A 16,971-nucleotide genomic window follows, 5' to 3' on the forward strand; every position below is an offset into this window, starting at 1 on the left:
GCAAGTCACTTTGCCTCGCTGAGCCCCAGTTTTCTCTTCTATTATATAAAGGCATTCAAAGAGATTGGACATGAAAGTACTTTATAAATAAGGAACTAACCTAACCTAAGCGCACATTAGTCAACAGCAGGTCTGCATGCTATTTCTGAATCTTTAACAAAACAAAACAAAACAAAAATCTAGAAGTATCTGAAGCCAAGAGGAGCTGTGTCATCACCTGGTGTCACATGATGACAGAGGTAGAATTTGAATCTAGTTCTCTTTGATTCCAAATGGCATGCTCTTCCTGCTGCCCTGAGGCTGTTCTACGATGAACAATGCACAACGTATGGCTCTGGGAGGAGGAGGATGGGGAGAGAGACTCTGCCATCAAACAGGAAATGTGGCCAAGGGTATACATCATCTTAAAGACACAACCGCAGGATTTCTTAAAGAAAAAAATAATCATCAAGCACAGATCTAGTCCTCCAGGAAATGACCCACAATGTCTGAATTTTTTCCTCTTTATCAGTAACTGCTTGTTATTATCCAAGTGGCTATGAGAGCAGCTCACATGCCTCTATTTGGAAATGAGTGTGAACAAGTGTGTCTAAACAGGTGGCATCTTGAGACACCGAGTGTGCCATGAGGCTAGGACCCATCAGGTCCCCTGCCACCTCGAGACAGCTCATTTGCCATCTGTCTTGGCAAAGCCTAGGGCTCTGTGTTCAACAATAGGTAGAAAATCTCAAGGACCAGCCTTCCCCACCCTCACCCAGCTGGCATGTCCCCAAGTGCTCAAGTAGCGCGTGTGTGTGTGATCCTCCGCACAGGGGGGCTGAACCTGTGGACCCTGACAATCCTACAGCCACACATCATTTCTAAGGCCCTTAATCCAGGAGGTTATTAAGTTACAACCCCCAAGTCACCATCTGGCTGGGGGATTTCCCAAGTGAGTGGGGTCTCCTGGCACTTCTCAAATTACACAGCTTGGATGTCAGTCTCTGATGAGTCCTAAGGAACATCTCTGCCTCCCAGTTGGCCCTATACCCCCCTCCCCTATTCTTAACCAGGTTCCATTGCTTTTATGAGAAAGGGGAAAAGGTGGAGGTCAGGGAATCAACATTTAGGGGACACACCTGCTCCCCTTTTCCAGGCACCTTCTGCCTTTAGCTCACATAAACCTCAGGATACCTGTGATAGGAATTACTGTGTCCACTGTACAGATTAGAAAATCAAGACTAGTCATTCACTGAAACCAAATGAAACATCTCAATCTCAAGGTTGTCCGACTTCAAATCATGCTCTCTCCACAGCTGAAGACTCTCTAACATTATTCCCTTTGATCTCTGCAATTGCTTCTCAGCAAAATCTCCCCACGTTTCTTACAAATTGACAGTCCTAGAGGAATTGTTGATTCATGCACACACTGGTGCTTCTCACCCACCTGGTGTCCGGGATGGTCTCCTCCCCATCCTTGGGCAAGATGGCAGTTGTCCCATGAAAGTGCACAGAGTTCCCCACCCTGCCTCCCTCCTGAACCTCCCACAGTGACTGGTATCCCTGTTGCCCATTCTGTCACTGGGCGTTGGCTCTAGGCCAACCACTCCGGCTTGGTGCCCTGCAATCAGGCCTGTCCCCTCCTGGATGCTGACTTCTCCACTTGGCTCAGTGTCCCAAGGGCTCTCATTCTCACCCCTGCTTAGAAAGGCTCGCAGTCCATCTCTGGTCCAGTGCCACCCCATCTGCATTTCCAGGAAGGAACCTGCAGGATGAGAAGTACAGACCTCCCTGGAAATCTCAGAATCCAAGAGTTTCCGATAGGGTCACTCAATGGAAGCCCTGCGGGAAGGCGCACAGGTCTCACACGAGCTAGCATTTAATCCTCACGCTGAGAGAGGCAGCGTGAGCCACACACACAGACAAGGACATGGGGACCAGTAAGGAGGAGGACATGTCAGGTGTCACAGCCAGGGAGTTTCTCCATGGCTACCAGCAGAGACAAGTTCTCATCTGAGACACCAGAGGGACTTGACCCATCCTGTCAACTTTCTCCTGGGCCCAGGCCTGCATATGCTCGTACCAGAACACATCTGCACTGAGTTCCCTGACTGGTGCCCCCCAGCCTCTTGGCATGGCAGTTGACAAAAAAGTACTAATATGGCTACTACTGACTCAGCAGCAATGCTGTGCCAGTAGTGGTCCCGGAAATATGTGTGTGCGTGCGGGGTGGGGGGGAGTATGTATGTGGGTATCTATTCAGCTGAGCTCATATTTCAAACAATCTAACACATAAATAATCTCATACATATATGTAAAGCTCATTTCATCACACAGAGTGACTATGTACCAACAACTTTTCAGAATGTTTTATATTTAGATGAAATCTCATTTATGTATGTACATAATTTCATTTATATTTTTCATATATTTGTATGGCTTTTACATATATAAAATATCACACATATATATGTCACATTAAATCATTTGTAAATCATTAAATCATCTGCCAAAAACTGTCCTAAAAATTATATATATTTCATTTATATAAATCATATATATAAAATCTTGCCTATATATAAGAATCTCATTTAATCATTAATTAGTGACTATATATTAGCAAGTGTTTTAAATACTACATTTATATGATTTTTATATATAAATCTCATTATGCAAATCTCATGTAATCATTAAAAAGGATATGTGCCAATGACTGTTTAAAATATTATATATACAACCTAATTTTATTTATTAATGTCATTTATATATTTAAATAAATCTCATATAGAATACAGTCAAATATATATGTGTGAATGTGTGTATAAATGTCATTTAATCCTTTAAAAAAAACCCTATGAGACAGGCACAACTGTAATCCTCAAAAGCTGAGCAAGGTCAAACACCTGTGCACACGACACCAGGTCTCAGCAGAGCTCCTGGGATCCCCACTCAGACCTGTTCTCCCAAAGCCCAGAGCTCTACCTGCCTCAGTCAGGGGCATACCAGCTCTGAGCTGTTCATGCCCCCCGATCTCATGCTTGCCCTTGACTCTGATCTCTTTCTCTGACTCCACAACCAACCACCAACAAATCTTGGTCTGCCTTAAAAAGCAGCTCAGGACATCACTCCTTCACTCCTTCACCACCTCAACTGCTCCGCCCCTGATTCAAGCCTTCCTTAAGGGCAGATGGACAATTGCAAGTCTCCAACTGGCCTCCTTGCCCTCACCTCACTTTTGCCTGTTGTCATAGAGCAAATCTGTTAATGCAAAAGTCAGTCCAGGTCACTTCTTTCCAGATCTCTGGCAGCTCCTATCTCACTTACAGGGAAAGTTGGAGTCCCTATCACAACTCGTAAGGTCCTACCGCATATGCTTCCCATACAAAGGCTCACCAACATGTTGAAATCACCATTTACAAGAGCCTGAAGAGTTTACAGGTATAATGCATCTAACATTTACTAAGAAGGGTTTGTAAGAGTTTCTTTGAAATTCTATCCACTGTGACAAGCATATGCTGGGAAATTAAATGAGGACTCCCCTTTTATCTGAAATCAATGGGGCTTCAGTCAGAGATTTACATGCACCCCCTAAAACTTAGGGGACACAGTGGATTGGCATCTGACTCAGGCCTGAAAAATTCTGTAGACAAGAGACCTATGTTGACCAGCTACTCCACCAGTGAGGCAGTCACCGATGTTCAGGAATTCTTGTGTACCCCCCCATACCTGCTTGGGTAGAAGAGCCACTTGTGGTCAAGGAAGGGCAAAGAGCTGGCTTGGGGACTGTATTGCTCTAAGGGGGTCAAGAGATTCCATCTGGAGGAATTGACAATGGAACCAGACTCCTAGGGGCTGAAGAGGGACCAATGGTATGATTTGGCATTTTTAAGAAACTGGCCACCATCAACTGAAGGAGGCTGTCAAGAAACCTATAGGAGTCCCCTGTGAGAGACAGTCAGCTATAAATATCTGTGAGGCCCAGAGAATGAGAACCCCCCCATCAGCACCATTTGATCCTTGTATGATCTTTCCTGTTTTCCCCCAATACAACCAGAAAAGGCAGTGAGGCTCAGCAAGAATAAGTGGAGCCTTCACCTTGAAGGAAGTCAAAAACATTGATTCTTAACTGGAACATGACCATTTTTTAAATTCAAGTATAGTTTATGTATATTATATTAGTTTCAGGTGTATAACATAATGATTCCAGTTATGTACATTACGCAATGCTCACCATAAGCCTAGTCACTATCTGTCACTGCAGTTATCACAATGCCATTTGACTACATTCCCTGTGCTATACTTTTGAGCCCCATGGTTTATTTTTTAAATTGTTTTTTTGAGAGAGAGCACATGAGAGTCGGGGAGGGGCCAAGGGAGGGGCCAAGGGAGATGGAGATAGAGAATCCTAAGCAGGCTCCACACCCAGCTTCGAGCCTGATGTGGGGCTTGATCTCATGACCCTGAGATCATGACCTGAGCCAAAAATCAAGAGTTGGAGGCTTAATCAACTGAGCCACCTGGGTGCCCCAATTTATTTTATATTTGTAAGTTTTTACCTCTTAATCTCTTTCCCCTATTTTGCCCATCTCCCCATCCTCATAATTACTGAATTGAGACTGTGTGAGTGACTTTAAGAAACTATTACTTACCAGAAAGTTCCTCCAGCCTACTTGTGTTTTCGTCTAGGATTAGAACTACCCATCAACCAAACTTAAAGGGACAGTGAGAAAATAAAGATCCTTTTGGGATTACTATTCCTGCTTATTCGCCACACTGGTGAATCATTAAATTGCCCCTATTGATGTCTGACCAGATGTGAGTCCCAGCCCGGTCTCTGTTCTTTATTTCCTCTCACTGTTGGTGAAGCAGCTCTTGAGCAGAATGTCACATCAAAGTTAGCCTGTGAGAGACAGCCAAAGGAACAAGGTTTGTCTCATAGATGTCATGCTTGGAACATCCAACAGGCCTCGTCCAGGTTACTGAAGGGCCAGAGGCAGACGTAAAGGTTTCCAGGTGTGACCTTGACCACTTAGGCTGGAGTCCGGACCTTTCAGAAAGGGCAAAGAGGCACACAGAACAAGGGTGAGGATGCTGACACCAGAAACAAAGAAAAAGAAAAAGGGTGGGAAGGCCAGCAGAGGGAAGGTCCTGGGCTCCACCGGATCCAGGACGGAGAGGTGACCCGGGGGAAAATGAACAATCACCGATGCACCAGGTCCTTAACCCTGAAGGTCTTGACAATCGGGCTGAATGGCATTCTGTCCGGTACTGTGCTGTGGACAGTTTGAGAATCACGGCAGGATCACCCACCTTTCCCACATTCCTAGATCCCAAGCCCCTTTGTGACAGAGACTGTCTGAGGAATCTCTGCCATCTAGTCTCTGTGCAGGACCTGACACAGGAGTCTCAATACTGCTGCTGGATGGACGGACAGTTAGACGTTGACCTTGTGCAAATTCCTTTCACAGGGCCGTTGCCATGAACCCCCCCCCCAAAAAAAAACCTCTTTCTACCCCATGATGTCACCAGAGCCAGGCTTTGGAGGCCAGCTGCCACCCCTCCCCCCAGCATACCCCTCCTAAGAGCCAGGTTGAGATGACTGAAACAACAAGACTGTGTGTGTGTGGAAGGATTTTACACAATTTTGCAGTGAAAAACATTGGGGTTAGTCAGCTGGGGTTGTGCAAGATCAAGGTCTGAGGGGGGTTCATGTTTGGTGAGGAGGCAACCTTGTGCAAGTAACCTTCCACACATACCAGGGAAGGGATGAATGCTCATATCCACTCCCCTGAAAAATCATCTGTGGGTTGCCCCCCCCCCCATTCTACGGTCCTCTGATGTCAAACTGTTGCTGCCCAGTGGCTACCAGCCTGAACCACTGAAGCCTCAAGCCAGGAACCCTGATACCGCTACAAGCATCAGTGTTTCAACCCCCTGGGGGCCCAGAAACTTCTCTGTTCAGAAACCACAGGTTTGTGAGTTTCGCGGACACAAGCAAATGCAGACGAAGTTTCAACCTTTTTATTCAAAGCAGCTTCTCACAATGTATAAATACTGCATATTAGCACACATGAAAAATACAACTTCTAAGGCACCCAGAAATGTGTTCATACACGTTACAGGACCATTCACAAAGAGAGTGTACAATTTGCTCTAGACAGTCAGCATTTGATAAGTCAGAAGATTATTATCCCTCAGTACTGCACCCAGTCTCGGGAAATATTTACAACGCGGTGAGAAAGGGTCAGCTGTACCTGCTTTATAATTCTATGAAGTACTCATACTTACAAATATTCAGAACTAGTTAAAGACTCTCCCATGATAACCTGGCAAAATAAAACAAGTAGCCTAATTTGCAAAGGTCTCCTTGGATTTTGGTGTGTGTGTGCAACACCCACGATCAAATCCAAACACTCCTAGGGTGGGCTGGATAAGTTTTTGGTAGCCTGCTTCATTATCAGAAGTTTGGTAATAAGCCTTACCACTAGAATACCACTTCCTCAGCATCAATCAATTCTCAACCAGTTAATGGATTGGTGACTTCATCACGAATGAAAAATGGAGCATCCCTTGGTGTGAGAATTGCGGGAAATTCTTCTCATGCCAAACAGGAATTGGAATGGGTCAATGAAAAACAAAAGCAGGTGGAAATTTAGCAAATGCAGGATGCTGCTCAGTGTAGACACATTTTTTTTTAAAAAAAAAAAAAAAAAACCTCACACTGGGGTCCCTACTCAGATGGAACAGTCTACACTGGTCAGATCACCTGGAAGAATGCCAGACCTCCATCTTTTATGATATGGATAAAGGCTGGGACTGCACAGCAGAAACACCCACCTGAGATAGCGAGTTTCAATCTGAGAAACTCATCTTCAGAGCCTTCTCAAGGTGAAAACAAATCCCTCTGCACAGCCAGCCAGGTTGGTGGAAGCGAGCAGCTTTTCTGTGCCATAAAGCATGCACACCTCTGTCTGGATGTGCCCAGTCAATGAAACACATGCTTTCTTGGAATAATGGAATTCTTTGGTCCTTGGTTTTATGAAAGGCAATATTTTCACAATCCTGTCAACGTGGACATCAGCAAATGACTTCCAGCTGGGACTAATGGCACAGGGACAAATTTAGTACCAGATGGATCACTCTACACCCCCAGACTTCCTGAAGTCCCCTAAATGAGCCAGCTCCAGCATCAGGTCAGGTGCTGGGCCAGTGAGGCATGGTCAATCCAGACAGACACCTGAGCTGAGGCTTCGGGTCAGATGTCAGTTCTTTGGACTGCCTCACAAACTGCAAACATTGGAGGCAAGTCTCCACCCTGTTGGTAGAACACTTACTAGAGATGCACTCGATAACTTGACGTTGGCCAGATGATAGCCCTCATCTCCAGGCATCTTTAAAGCCTTAGTAAGGAGAATCAGTTGGCAGCTAGGGAAGTGTGGCCAACTGAAAAGAATCACAATTTTTTTAAATTTAAGTCCAAATTCTAGGTAGTCTTATTAAATCCCAGACACAGTGGATGCACCACCAATGAGCTCCATGACTTATACTCCACTAAAACAGCCCTGGGTGAACGGACTCAGCTAATGTGATGTTCTTCATCTAGTTTGCCTTTGCCCTGCTAAACTCAGGTTTAAGTATGGCTTAACACATACAGTTCATTGATAAGACACTCAGGACACATGGGAATGCTGATTACGTAACTGAAATTGACTTCAGATTGTCTACACAGTAAGACTCACATGTAAACTTTGTTAACACCTCTCAAGGAGTGCTGACCTCAGCCAGGCTGGATGGTTCCAAGTCATCCAAAAGGGACCTGGGGTCAACCACTAAGGTCAGGAGCAGGAAATGCCATTTATACAGAACAAATGATGGACCAGCAGCCCTCCCTGTGACCATGTCTAAACCATGTGAATAGTACAAAGGTGGCTCCGGAAAAACTGTCCTTGGTCCATTCGTATGGCCAAAGACAATCACCAAGCTGCCTCTCTGGCCCCTGCCGCCATCAGCTCAACCAAACTCTTCAGATTAGCCATGATTTACAGACTGCATTGAGTCTATCAATATGGCTTACATTGCTTGGAAGAAACAACAACCCGTATTACCCTTTTTTTCTTTTTTCTTTTTTTTTCTTTTTTCTTTTTTTTTTTTTTTTTTTTTTGCAACAAGCTTAAGGCTCTGTTCACAGACTCCATCAACTGCCACACAGTGAGACTTTATGGGGAGGTCCTAAACTACAAATGTAGTTGCAAAGGTTGGAAAATTTACTGATCCTAATGGTAAGGCTTATCCACAAATTCAATACATTTTCAAATTATACTTCAAACTCAATTACTCTGAGAAAAAGAAAATTAACCTGCTCTCCAACAATATAAGAGCAGTAGATTCTAATGAAAAAATAAAATAAAACCATTGGCACCAAACCAGTATGCTATTTTTTGAAAGAACAAGTGATGTTAATGGAAAAGATTGCCTAAAACGCATATCCTAACTTACCACAGAAATATAAAAGTTTATATTCTGAAAATATATACTGTATTAAAGTCTGTAAGCATTTCAACCAAAATTTGCAGAAATAACTGAGCAACACTTATCTACAACAAAAATATACATGCAAGACAACCCCCAAATGGTTTCCCTTAAATATCTACAAAGGCAAAGTGTAGATTTTTAAAGATTATACAAAACCATTTACAGAGAATAAAATAAAATACTTAAGAAATCTCATTTAGAGTCTTAAATACTGTGTATATTAGTGAGAGTGTCTAAACTAATATGTACAACAGATCTAAGTGTCTGAATACAGAAACACAGAAGAGAAGCAATTCTGCATTTTAAATATTCACTTAGGAAGATTTGAAGATGTTTCTGTTTCTCTTAAAAAAATTTCCACAGAAACTAGATTGGAAAATTGCATGAATGTGACTCAATTTCAAATTAAAAAAAGTTTACAAAATCTTTTAAACCAACAATTAATGGGAAATGCAATTCAGCATTCAGTCAAGGCTTTTTTTTTGTGGATATTTGGAGCTACAGTTGTATTGATCAGTCCATTTTGATCATTATTTTTCATCCTCAATACTAAACTTCATACGGAAGAAACATATTGTTATGCTTCAGAGAGAACATTTCCTAGTTTAATCTATACTGAACAAGTCTAACATTTTAAATCAATTCTCTACCACCTTCTTTCTCAGTTACCCAATTCCATTCTTAGAGGGTAAGCTTGATGGTTTCTGCCTACAGAAATTATTATTTAAAAGCAGGAAGGGACACATGGGTACATCAGCATTAATGTGTGGTTTCCGAATGGTGAGGAGCTCTGACCACCTTGGCAAAGTCTGCACAAAGCCCTCTTGGAACAGGACTGCTAACTCCAGTGGCTCCACTTAAAAGATGCTGTGTGCTAATCGTCTGGGGCTGGAGTGGAGGAGGAAGGGGAATTCTAAAGCATGGGTCACAGCATGGCAAAGGGTGGGTAACCTACAAGTTTCCTTGACTGAAGTAGTACCCTCACTTCCCACCCACAGTGGTTCTTCCAATCCCAAGGTTAAGTCTGGGTGTGGACTGTCAGGATTGGACAGTTGCTCAAAGATCTGCTTAGGCTCTGGGAAGGGACAGACATAGGGTGGGCTTGAGGGAAAGCAGGGTAAAGAGAGGGGAGAAAGGATCCGACGGGTAGAGAGAAGGTGTTATGACCAAAGATAAAAGTGAAAACCTGAGCCCCCTGTCTTAAGAAAGCTTGGAGGATAAACCCTGATACATCCATAGGTCTGGCATGTTCTATCTCAGGTCACTTTGCTAGAAGTTCCCTGGACTTCATCACCATATTGCCAAAACAACTATCCAGAAAGTGGAGAACTCAGCAGTGCAGTCTACCCTGCAGCAAGCAGATTTAACTGACCTTTGTCCCATTTGTGGAACATCCTCCTTGAGTGGACTGGATAGAAACAACCAAAACACGACCACCTTTTAAAACACTTCCTGTTATACCCAGAACCTACAAATTAACAGCAGGAATTCCACCCTAGTAATGGTTTCACGTTCTTACTCTATCATCAGAGATCCTTCCAACATTTAGAAGTTTGGACCTGTGATCCAAAGCTAAAACATTTTAGGTCCTTTCAGCAGAGAACAGAGAGATAGACATTGAACTTCCAAACATCCTTTGCCCTCCCCAGTGGCTTCTATAGATAAGTAGATGGGAAACCTGTCTGCCCCAGAAAGTACACAGAAGGCACGGGGCTCTACCTTTAGAGGACTTAGTGGTGAAGAGATTATCTGCTACCACACACAAGAATACGGTCTGTCCAGGGCTCCGGGAAAGCCTATATCTGCTTTCTCAAAGGAAGAGACAAAACTCAAGTGGAAATGGGACTGCAGGCATCTGGGCAAAAGCCAAGTGTTTCCCTACAGTAATCCCCAACGACCTAGAGCTTCAGTTCCCGCAGGATCCCACATGGACTGAGCAGAGGACCCTGGACTTGAATTCCATCTTTCTCTGGCTGGATTCAACCAAGGTGGCTGTCCCCTGCCAGCTCCAGGGCCAAGATGACATAGACTCAAGAAGAAGGGAGAAGGTGAGATCCCTCCTAAGATCATGGGAAAACTCTTAAGGAGGGAGCCAAGGCCATCTTAGGGATGGTGTCCAGATGATCTTCACAGGAAGATATCTCTGGCCACAGTGTAGACACTCAACCTGTCCTTAAGACACAAGGGAGACAGAAAACTATAGCAACAGGCCTTCATGTTCTCAGCCTGCCTCTCCTCCCTGCACCATGCACAGAGCTCACTGCTCCACTCACTATCTCCAGCAAGGGCCAAGGCAGGCTGCTGACCACAGACAAAAAGAAAAGATGAGGGAAGCAAGGGGGACTCTGAGAATACTCAGGGGGCGTGATGGACATGGAAACTCCCCCACTCTGAGAATCTGACTGACCCACAGAGTGGTCAAGCCTTGTGTAGAACATGTCATTTCTCTGCTCCAAACTTGAGATCTACCTCTCTCACCAACCCAAACCCAAACCAACCCCTGCCCCTTCTCTGCAGCTGGCTGATCCATGGACTTTGGGATGATGGTCGAAATTCAGATGTTGGGGTCCCCATCCTGGGACAGGAGACCTCATCCCTGGTTATTTCTCCCTGATGTAAGTAAACAACTAGAAAAAAGATAGATCATTTGGGCTTCTAGACACAAAATGATTCAGACCTACCGACAGCTCAACAGAGCGGGAGCTCTTCCCCCACTTCCCCTGGAAGGCCAAAACCAGTTAATGCTGTCCACACGGAAGAAATGGGACCCTGAAATCCAAGTTCAGTCATTTGCCCCAGAGAAAAAAGGCTCACTGTAGACAATATGCAATGGCTAGGCAGGGCCTATTAGCTCTTCCTGACGTCACAAATCAGGGGCTGGGTATGTCTCAGTATCATTCAGGCTAGAAGCCCTTTTATCTCCTTCAAGGCAGCAGAGTGAAGAGAAAACACTCCCATAATTTCTCCTAAGAACAGGTATTCAATTATTAGAGCTGAAAACTGTTTTACCGAAGAGGATCTGGTGCAGAGCTATTCCTTTTATCCATGGGGATCCTTCCATTTACATCTCTCTGACTTTTATTTCTGCGTGGTTCATTGCTAGAATGCACCCAACGGCATGAACCTTGTATGGGATTTGGTCCAGGGCAGTATGAAAATAATATCTGCGACAACGACAGATATCATAATATATAAACAAAAATAAATAAATTAAATAAGTTTGATTAAAGAAAAAATTTCCTAGTAGTTCATGTTTTTGTAAAACTAGCTTTACATATAATACACATAAATTATCAGAATTTCCACTTACATCGTTTTAAAAATATATATTTAACAAAACATTCCTAAACGTACAATTATCTGGGTTTGCAAATCACTCAATTGGGTTTTAAGACCAAGCCCTAAAAGTCACACAGATTTGCATCAGAGAGAAGACTGAGGCTGGCTCTACACAACCATTTTGCTCATCGGTCTGGAAATTGCCTAAGATTGACCGTCCCCTGTCACCAGATCCACAACTAACCAAAGAGAGCCATACAGCCAAGTCTTCAAAACAGAGGCACTGTGTAGACACAGCCTGAGTCAGAAGGATGGGGAGAATTAGTCTTCCCCTTCCTGGACCGGGATGGTGCATTTCAGCAAGTGGGGAGAAGATGATGGTACCTGGCAGAGGCCTGGGAAGATATAGCCCTCAATAGCTCTCTGGCCAGTGGAGGGGCAGGGGTGGGGGGCAGGGGGGAGACCGAGTATGCTGCGTTTCCCATCTGTTATACAAAATCAAACCAATGCAGAGCAACCAAAGGACAGGAGGAAATGGACACAAGAGAGACACCTTGACAAAACTCCTTAGCCGGCGCACACCGTGCTCTGATGTGTGAAGCACAGGGCAAAGCTGGAAGTCAGGTGCCCTCAAACTCTGGAGCGGGTGGGCCGGGGCTCTTCAGACTTCGTAAATTTTGTCCTGCAGGTAGCTGAACAGGGAATCCAGGCCCTTGGAGGAGCTCCAGAGCTGCTTGAGCATGAGGCATTCTTTCTCGTTCACATCTTCAAGCACAGACTTTAGGAAGCTCCGAACAAGGCATTTCGACTCCTCCAACACCTGAAGGGAAACGCATAAGCTTCATTAGCTGGCACCAGGGTATCTGCTCCAGAGGAATATACTCGGCCTATGAGGCATCAGTTAACCTTCCAATGTCCAAAGCCAGAGAAGACTGCCTCCTTCGTCCAGAACTTCCCAGGCCTGTGTCCCTAGCAGCGCCAAGAATGGGTTCCAGGCGTGCCAAGGTGTTGCGCCCTTTGTACGGGTGTCACGAAAAAGTTTGGGCAACTGCTTTCACCTCCCATGCTTCACTGTGATTAGCTGCACAACAGTGACAATGATGCCTAACTGAAGGATAGTTGGCATTACGGAGTAAGATAAGGAACGGACGGCTGTCCAAATATCCACAGGACTCACCCTGCCAGCAGTACCTCTAGCTTAGGCTTAGTAGTAAGAGCAGCAGCAAGAATACGAGCGATTGTTGTAGTAATGAGTAATGATAATTGCAATAATGGTAGTGATGTGCAGTAACAGTGATGACAATAGTAACAATGCTACAGTATTATCATAGCAGTAACAGTGGAATGTTAGTAATGGCCTAGTGAGGATGGTGGCGGCGGTCATGATACTGTAGTACTCTGGCAGTAACACGGCACCAATGGCAGTAAAATCATCACAGTAATGAGCAATAGCAATCGTACTAATCGCAGTAATAACAGCAATGCTATTAGAAATATATATGAGAAGTACTTTCCCCGATTTCTTTCATTTCATTCTCATGATAACTCCATAAATAGGTAGTATTTGTATCTCCACATTAGGATGAAGGACGTGAGCTCAGTGGAGTAAAGGTGCCCGGGTTGCCTGGCACATGTGGCCTGCAGACGCCTGGCCAACTGGGGACAGGCCACGCGGCTGCCTTGCTCTGGCACAGGCACTGTGGGGCAGTGAGGCACCTGAGCACCCTTCCTCGTGCCTCCCTCCACTCTGCTGATGTCAAGGTTTCACTTCACATTTTCCCCAAGTGCTTTAAGAGAAAAAGCAGGACCAAGGCTCCCTAGCTGAAGCAGGCTGGAATGACGATGGGATCTTCCTACTTGGCCTGGGCTGGAGGCTAAGGGGAGTGAGAACAGCTGGTGGACCAGGGCCACCTCCTGCCTCACAGGAATTCCCCTGAAGAACCCCATCTCCCAGGTTGCAGAGCAGAGTCCTTTCTCAAGCCTCACCCCAAAGCTCTTGAATTCACAAATGCTGACAGGAGAGATTTCCTTGTAGTATTTCTTCAACAGCTCATCCACCTGAGTACCTCCGTTGCCCGAAGACCAGACTCTTCCATGGAGCTTTGAGGCCTCTCTCCTACCTTCCTTCTCAACTTTCATGTCTCTCGAGTAGCCTGTGAACCTGCTTCCACCACCATGAGTCTCTGTCTAAACTCCGCAGGGGTTTTCGGACTCCTGTGCCCTCACTCACACTGCTTCCTCTGCCTAGAATGTCTACATGCTTGTCAGTGCTGCTGATCCTAGAGTCATCAAACATCCCTGTTTGCTCAAGACCAAAGGGATTCCTGAGATGTGGGATTTTCAGTGCTAAAACCAGGAGAGTCCCAAGCAAAGCGGGATGAGTGGGTCACAACAGTTATCAGGAAGATTAAAAGAGAATCACATAAAGGGATTAGCAGAGTGCATGGCTCATAACAGGAGTTCACCAATGATGCAGGACCATCACCACTCTGTCACCATCACTGGCACTGTCAGGCTTCTGGAGAGGTGAGCTTACACACAGTAGGTGTGCAATCAAGGCTGATGAGGCAAATCGAAAGAGGCATGGCAGCCAGGGGTGGGGGTGGCAAGGGGGAGAGGCATGGCGGCCCGGGGTGGGGGGTCAGTGGGGAGAGGCACGGCGGCCAGGGGGTGCGGGTGGAGGGGGCAGGGAGGAGAGGCACGGCGGCTGGGGGTGGGGTCGGGGGGTGGGGGTTCAGCGCAGAAGGGAGAAGGAAGGGACACTCAAGGGTCTGACCCCGTTGAGTCCGGCACAGCACCTCCTTGACCCCAAAGCAGACAGAGCCGCAGCACCCAGGGCCCTATTCTCCCAAACCACCTTCCTCATTTCCTAGACTGGCCCTGTGGCTCCAGGAGTGGCCTCTGCTCCACTTCTCAACAGGATATTTCCATACCTCACTCAGAGTGATTTTTCTGAGATAAAATCGACACTTAATTAAAATCCGGCGGCTCTGCAGAGGTGTTATTTATTTATCTATTTTTCAATGTGTCTTCAGAGTCCAACGGCGATGTTTAAGTGTGCCACGCACTCAGTGGGTAGAAGAAATGAAATACAAGGATGGTGTGTACTGGTTTCTCTCATCTCTAGAACGGTTTAACACCCTTTGTCCTTATGTGCCTTTGTTTCTCATATTCTTTGAAAACTACAGATGTTTTGTGCTTCTGTGTGTGTCTGGAACTTTCTTTTAAGGCAATGTGCTCTACCCCCAGAGTATTAGTCTCTTCTGTGAGGTTTCCAGACGGGACATAACGGGGAATATCTAAGAATGCCAACTGTCCGTCTCAGGGTCTAAGCTCTGCACACGGAGAGGAGGCATTTATGGTTGTACACACACACCCTCCATGACCTTTGGCAAGTCAACTAGTCCCTTTCAGCCTCATTACCCTCATCTGTAAAATGGGTCTGTCGCAGGACGAGCACACAAAGACACAGGAACTCACCACCGCGCTGCAGGAGGCCATCTCCTTGACCCGCAACATGACCTCCTGGCTGAACGTGGTTGGCCAGAAGACCTGGGACACAAGTCCCCTGCTGCACGCCTCCTGGGCAGTGAGCTTCCGCCCACAGAAGAGCATCTCGTTGGCCTGAAAAAAGCAAAGGCAGGGGAAGGCTGAGAGCCCAGAGTGCCTTTCACATCGTTTAGCGAGGCCTGGACTTGACGTGAACCATGGGTCTGGCTCTCTAAGGCACAGTTATCGACTGGCGGTCAGATAAGCTTTGGGAACTACATGCAAACACCTGTTCTGTGTGCATCTCTCTGAGCAGAGCGTCCATAGCTTTCCTTCAATTCCCAAAGAAGCTGTGTCCCTACTGTGGATCCATCTGCCCCCACCCCTCTTCACATGTGGCAGTGGATCCACAGGAGTGGGCATGCACCTTAGGCTACATGTTCAGTGCTGAAAGCACAGCCGTGACGACTGGTCCAGGGAGACACAGATATGTGCCCTAAGTAATAAAGCTCTCCGTGAGGTTTCTAAGCTAGAAGTGATGGGGAAGATCTTTCTCCCTCCCTGGTTGCATGCTAAAGTCATGGAGCCCATGGCAGCCACTGCTGTGTCCCTACTCTTTGGAGAGGGGGGTCCACAAAGAAAGGAGGGATGAAGAATGAGAGTCCTGACTAAGCTAAGATTCCTGGATCCCAGCATCCCCAAAGAAGGCTCTGCTCCCAGGTATGCAAGTTAGGGCAATCAGTGCATTCTTTTCTTACCGCTTTAAGCCAGTTAAACTGTCTCCAGCACTGGCAGCCAGAAAGGTACTAAATAATACCCTAATACTAATGCAGAGAGGCGCATCTCTCCTGGTGGCCCGGGGCTGCACATACCTCTGCCCAGTTGTGAAGGGCAAAAAGCACCCTCCCTACCGGACCCTCCCCTCCCTGTCTTCTGTGGTTTCCTCCAAACCCTACTCCCCCAAGAATTTCCTTTTGCTTTGTAGTTCAGAGCTGTCATGCTCCTTCTGGGATGAGCCTGATGGATAAGGTCCTAGGCACAGATAGCACGGTGCAGTCACCACTAAAACTTACCAAGTGACTCTCCTGCTGATAATTAGGGTATGATGGTTACCACCATGTGATGGGGTACCTACCTCCTTCAGGATAAATCCCCACCTCCTTCACGCAGCAATCCCTGCCCTGACCTGCCATCCATCTGCCTGCCCCTATATGCTGAGCCTCTCTTGGATCGATGATGAAATGCCAGGCTCTCTAGGCTGCTGGATCTATGCATGCGTTTTCCCCTTTGTTCTGGTTGTCACTGATGGGTCATGATGACCCAAAGGACAATCTTTCACGCCAGAGTAGAGAAATTTATCAGGTTGGTAATGAGCCTACAGCATGCATTTGGTTGGAGGTTTGAAGACAAATCTATGTCATTATACTTATTCAGAAACACCTCTGTCTCCAGAAGGAGAAATGAAAGGAAGGAACACAACGGAAGGAGCCAAAGAGGACACAGTCGGCAAGAACACATCCCCGTCAGCAACATTCTTGGAGTTTCAGAAATGGTTGAAATAAAGAGAGAAAGAAAGAGATAAGACTGTACAATGTTCACATTTCTGCAACCACAAAGGATAGGGAGGAACAGGAGTGGCACCAAGTCTGGGCAGAGCGCAGTGGTCGAGATCAAAAGGGAAAGTGTTTGCTT

At 45.9% G+C, this 16,971-nt stretch overlaps 1 protein-coding gene across 2 annotated transcripts in view; it reads right to left on the minus strand.

The window, feature by feature from the left end:
• Nucleotides 1-5,986: 5,986 nt before the first annotated feature.
• Nucleotides 5,987-16,971, minus strand: part of CDYL2 (chromodomain Y like 2) — a 161,626-nt gene continuing 150,641 nt past the window's right edge. For both annotated transcript variants that reach the window (XM_055306451.1, XM_055306450.1), the window contains exons 6-7: nt 15,271-15,414; nt 5,987-12,610 (exon numbers count right to left, since the gene is read on the minus strand). In XM_055306451.1, the coding sequence (XP_055162426.1) occupies nt 12,452-12,610; nt 15,271-15,414 (303 nt within the window). In that variant the 3' untranslated portion in view covers nt 5,987-12,451. The remainder of the gene's footprint in view (nt 12,611-15,270; nt 15,415-16,971) is intronic.

The sequence above is a fragment of the Nyctereutes procyonoides genome, unplaced genomic scaffold (assembly GCF_905146905.1).
Source record: "Nyctereutes procyonoides isolate TBG_1078 unplaced genomic scaffold, NYPRO_anot_genome, whole genome shotgun sequence".
NCBI classification, from domain to species: domain Eukaryota; kingdom Metazoa; phylum Chordata; class Mammalia; order Carnivora; family Canidae; genus Nyctereutes; species Nyctereutes procyonoides.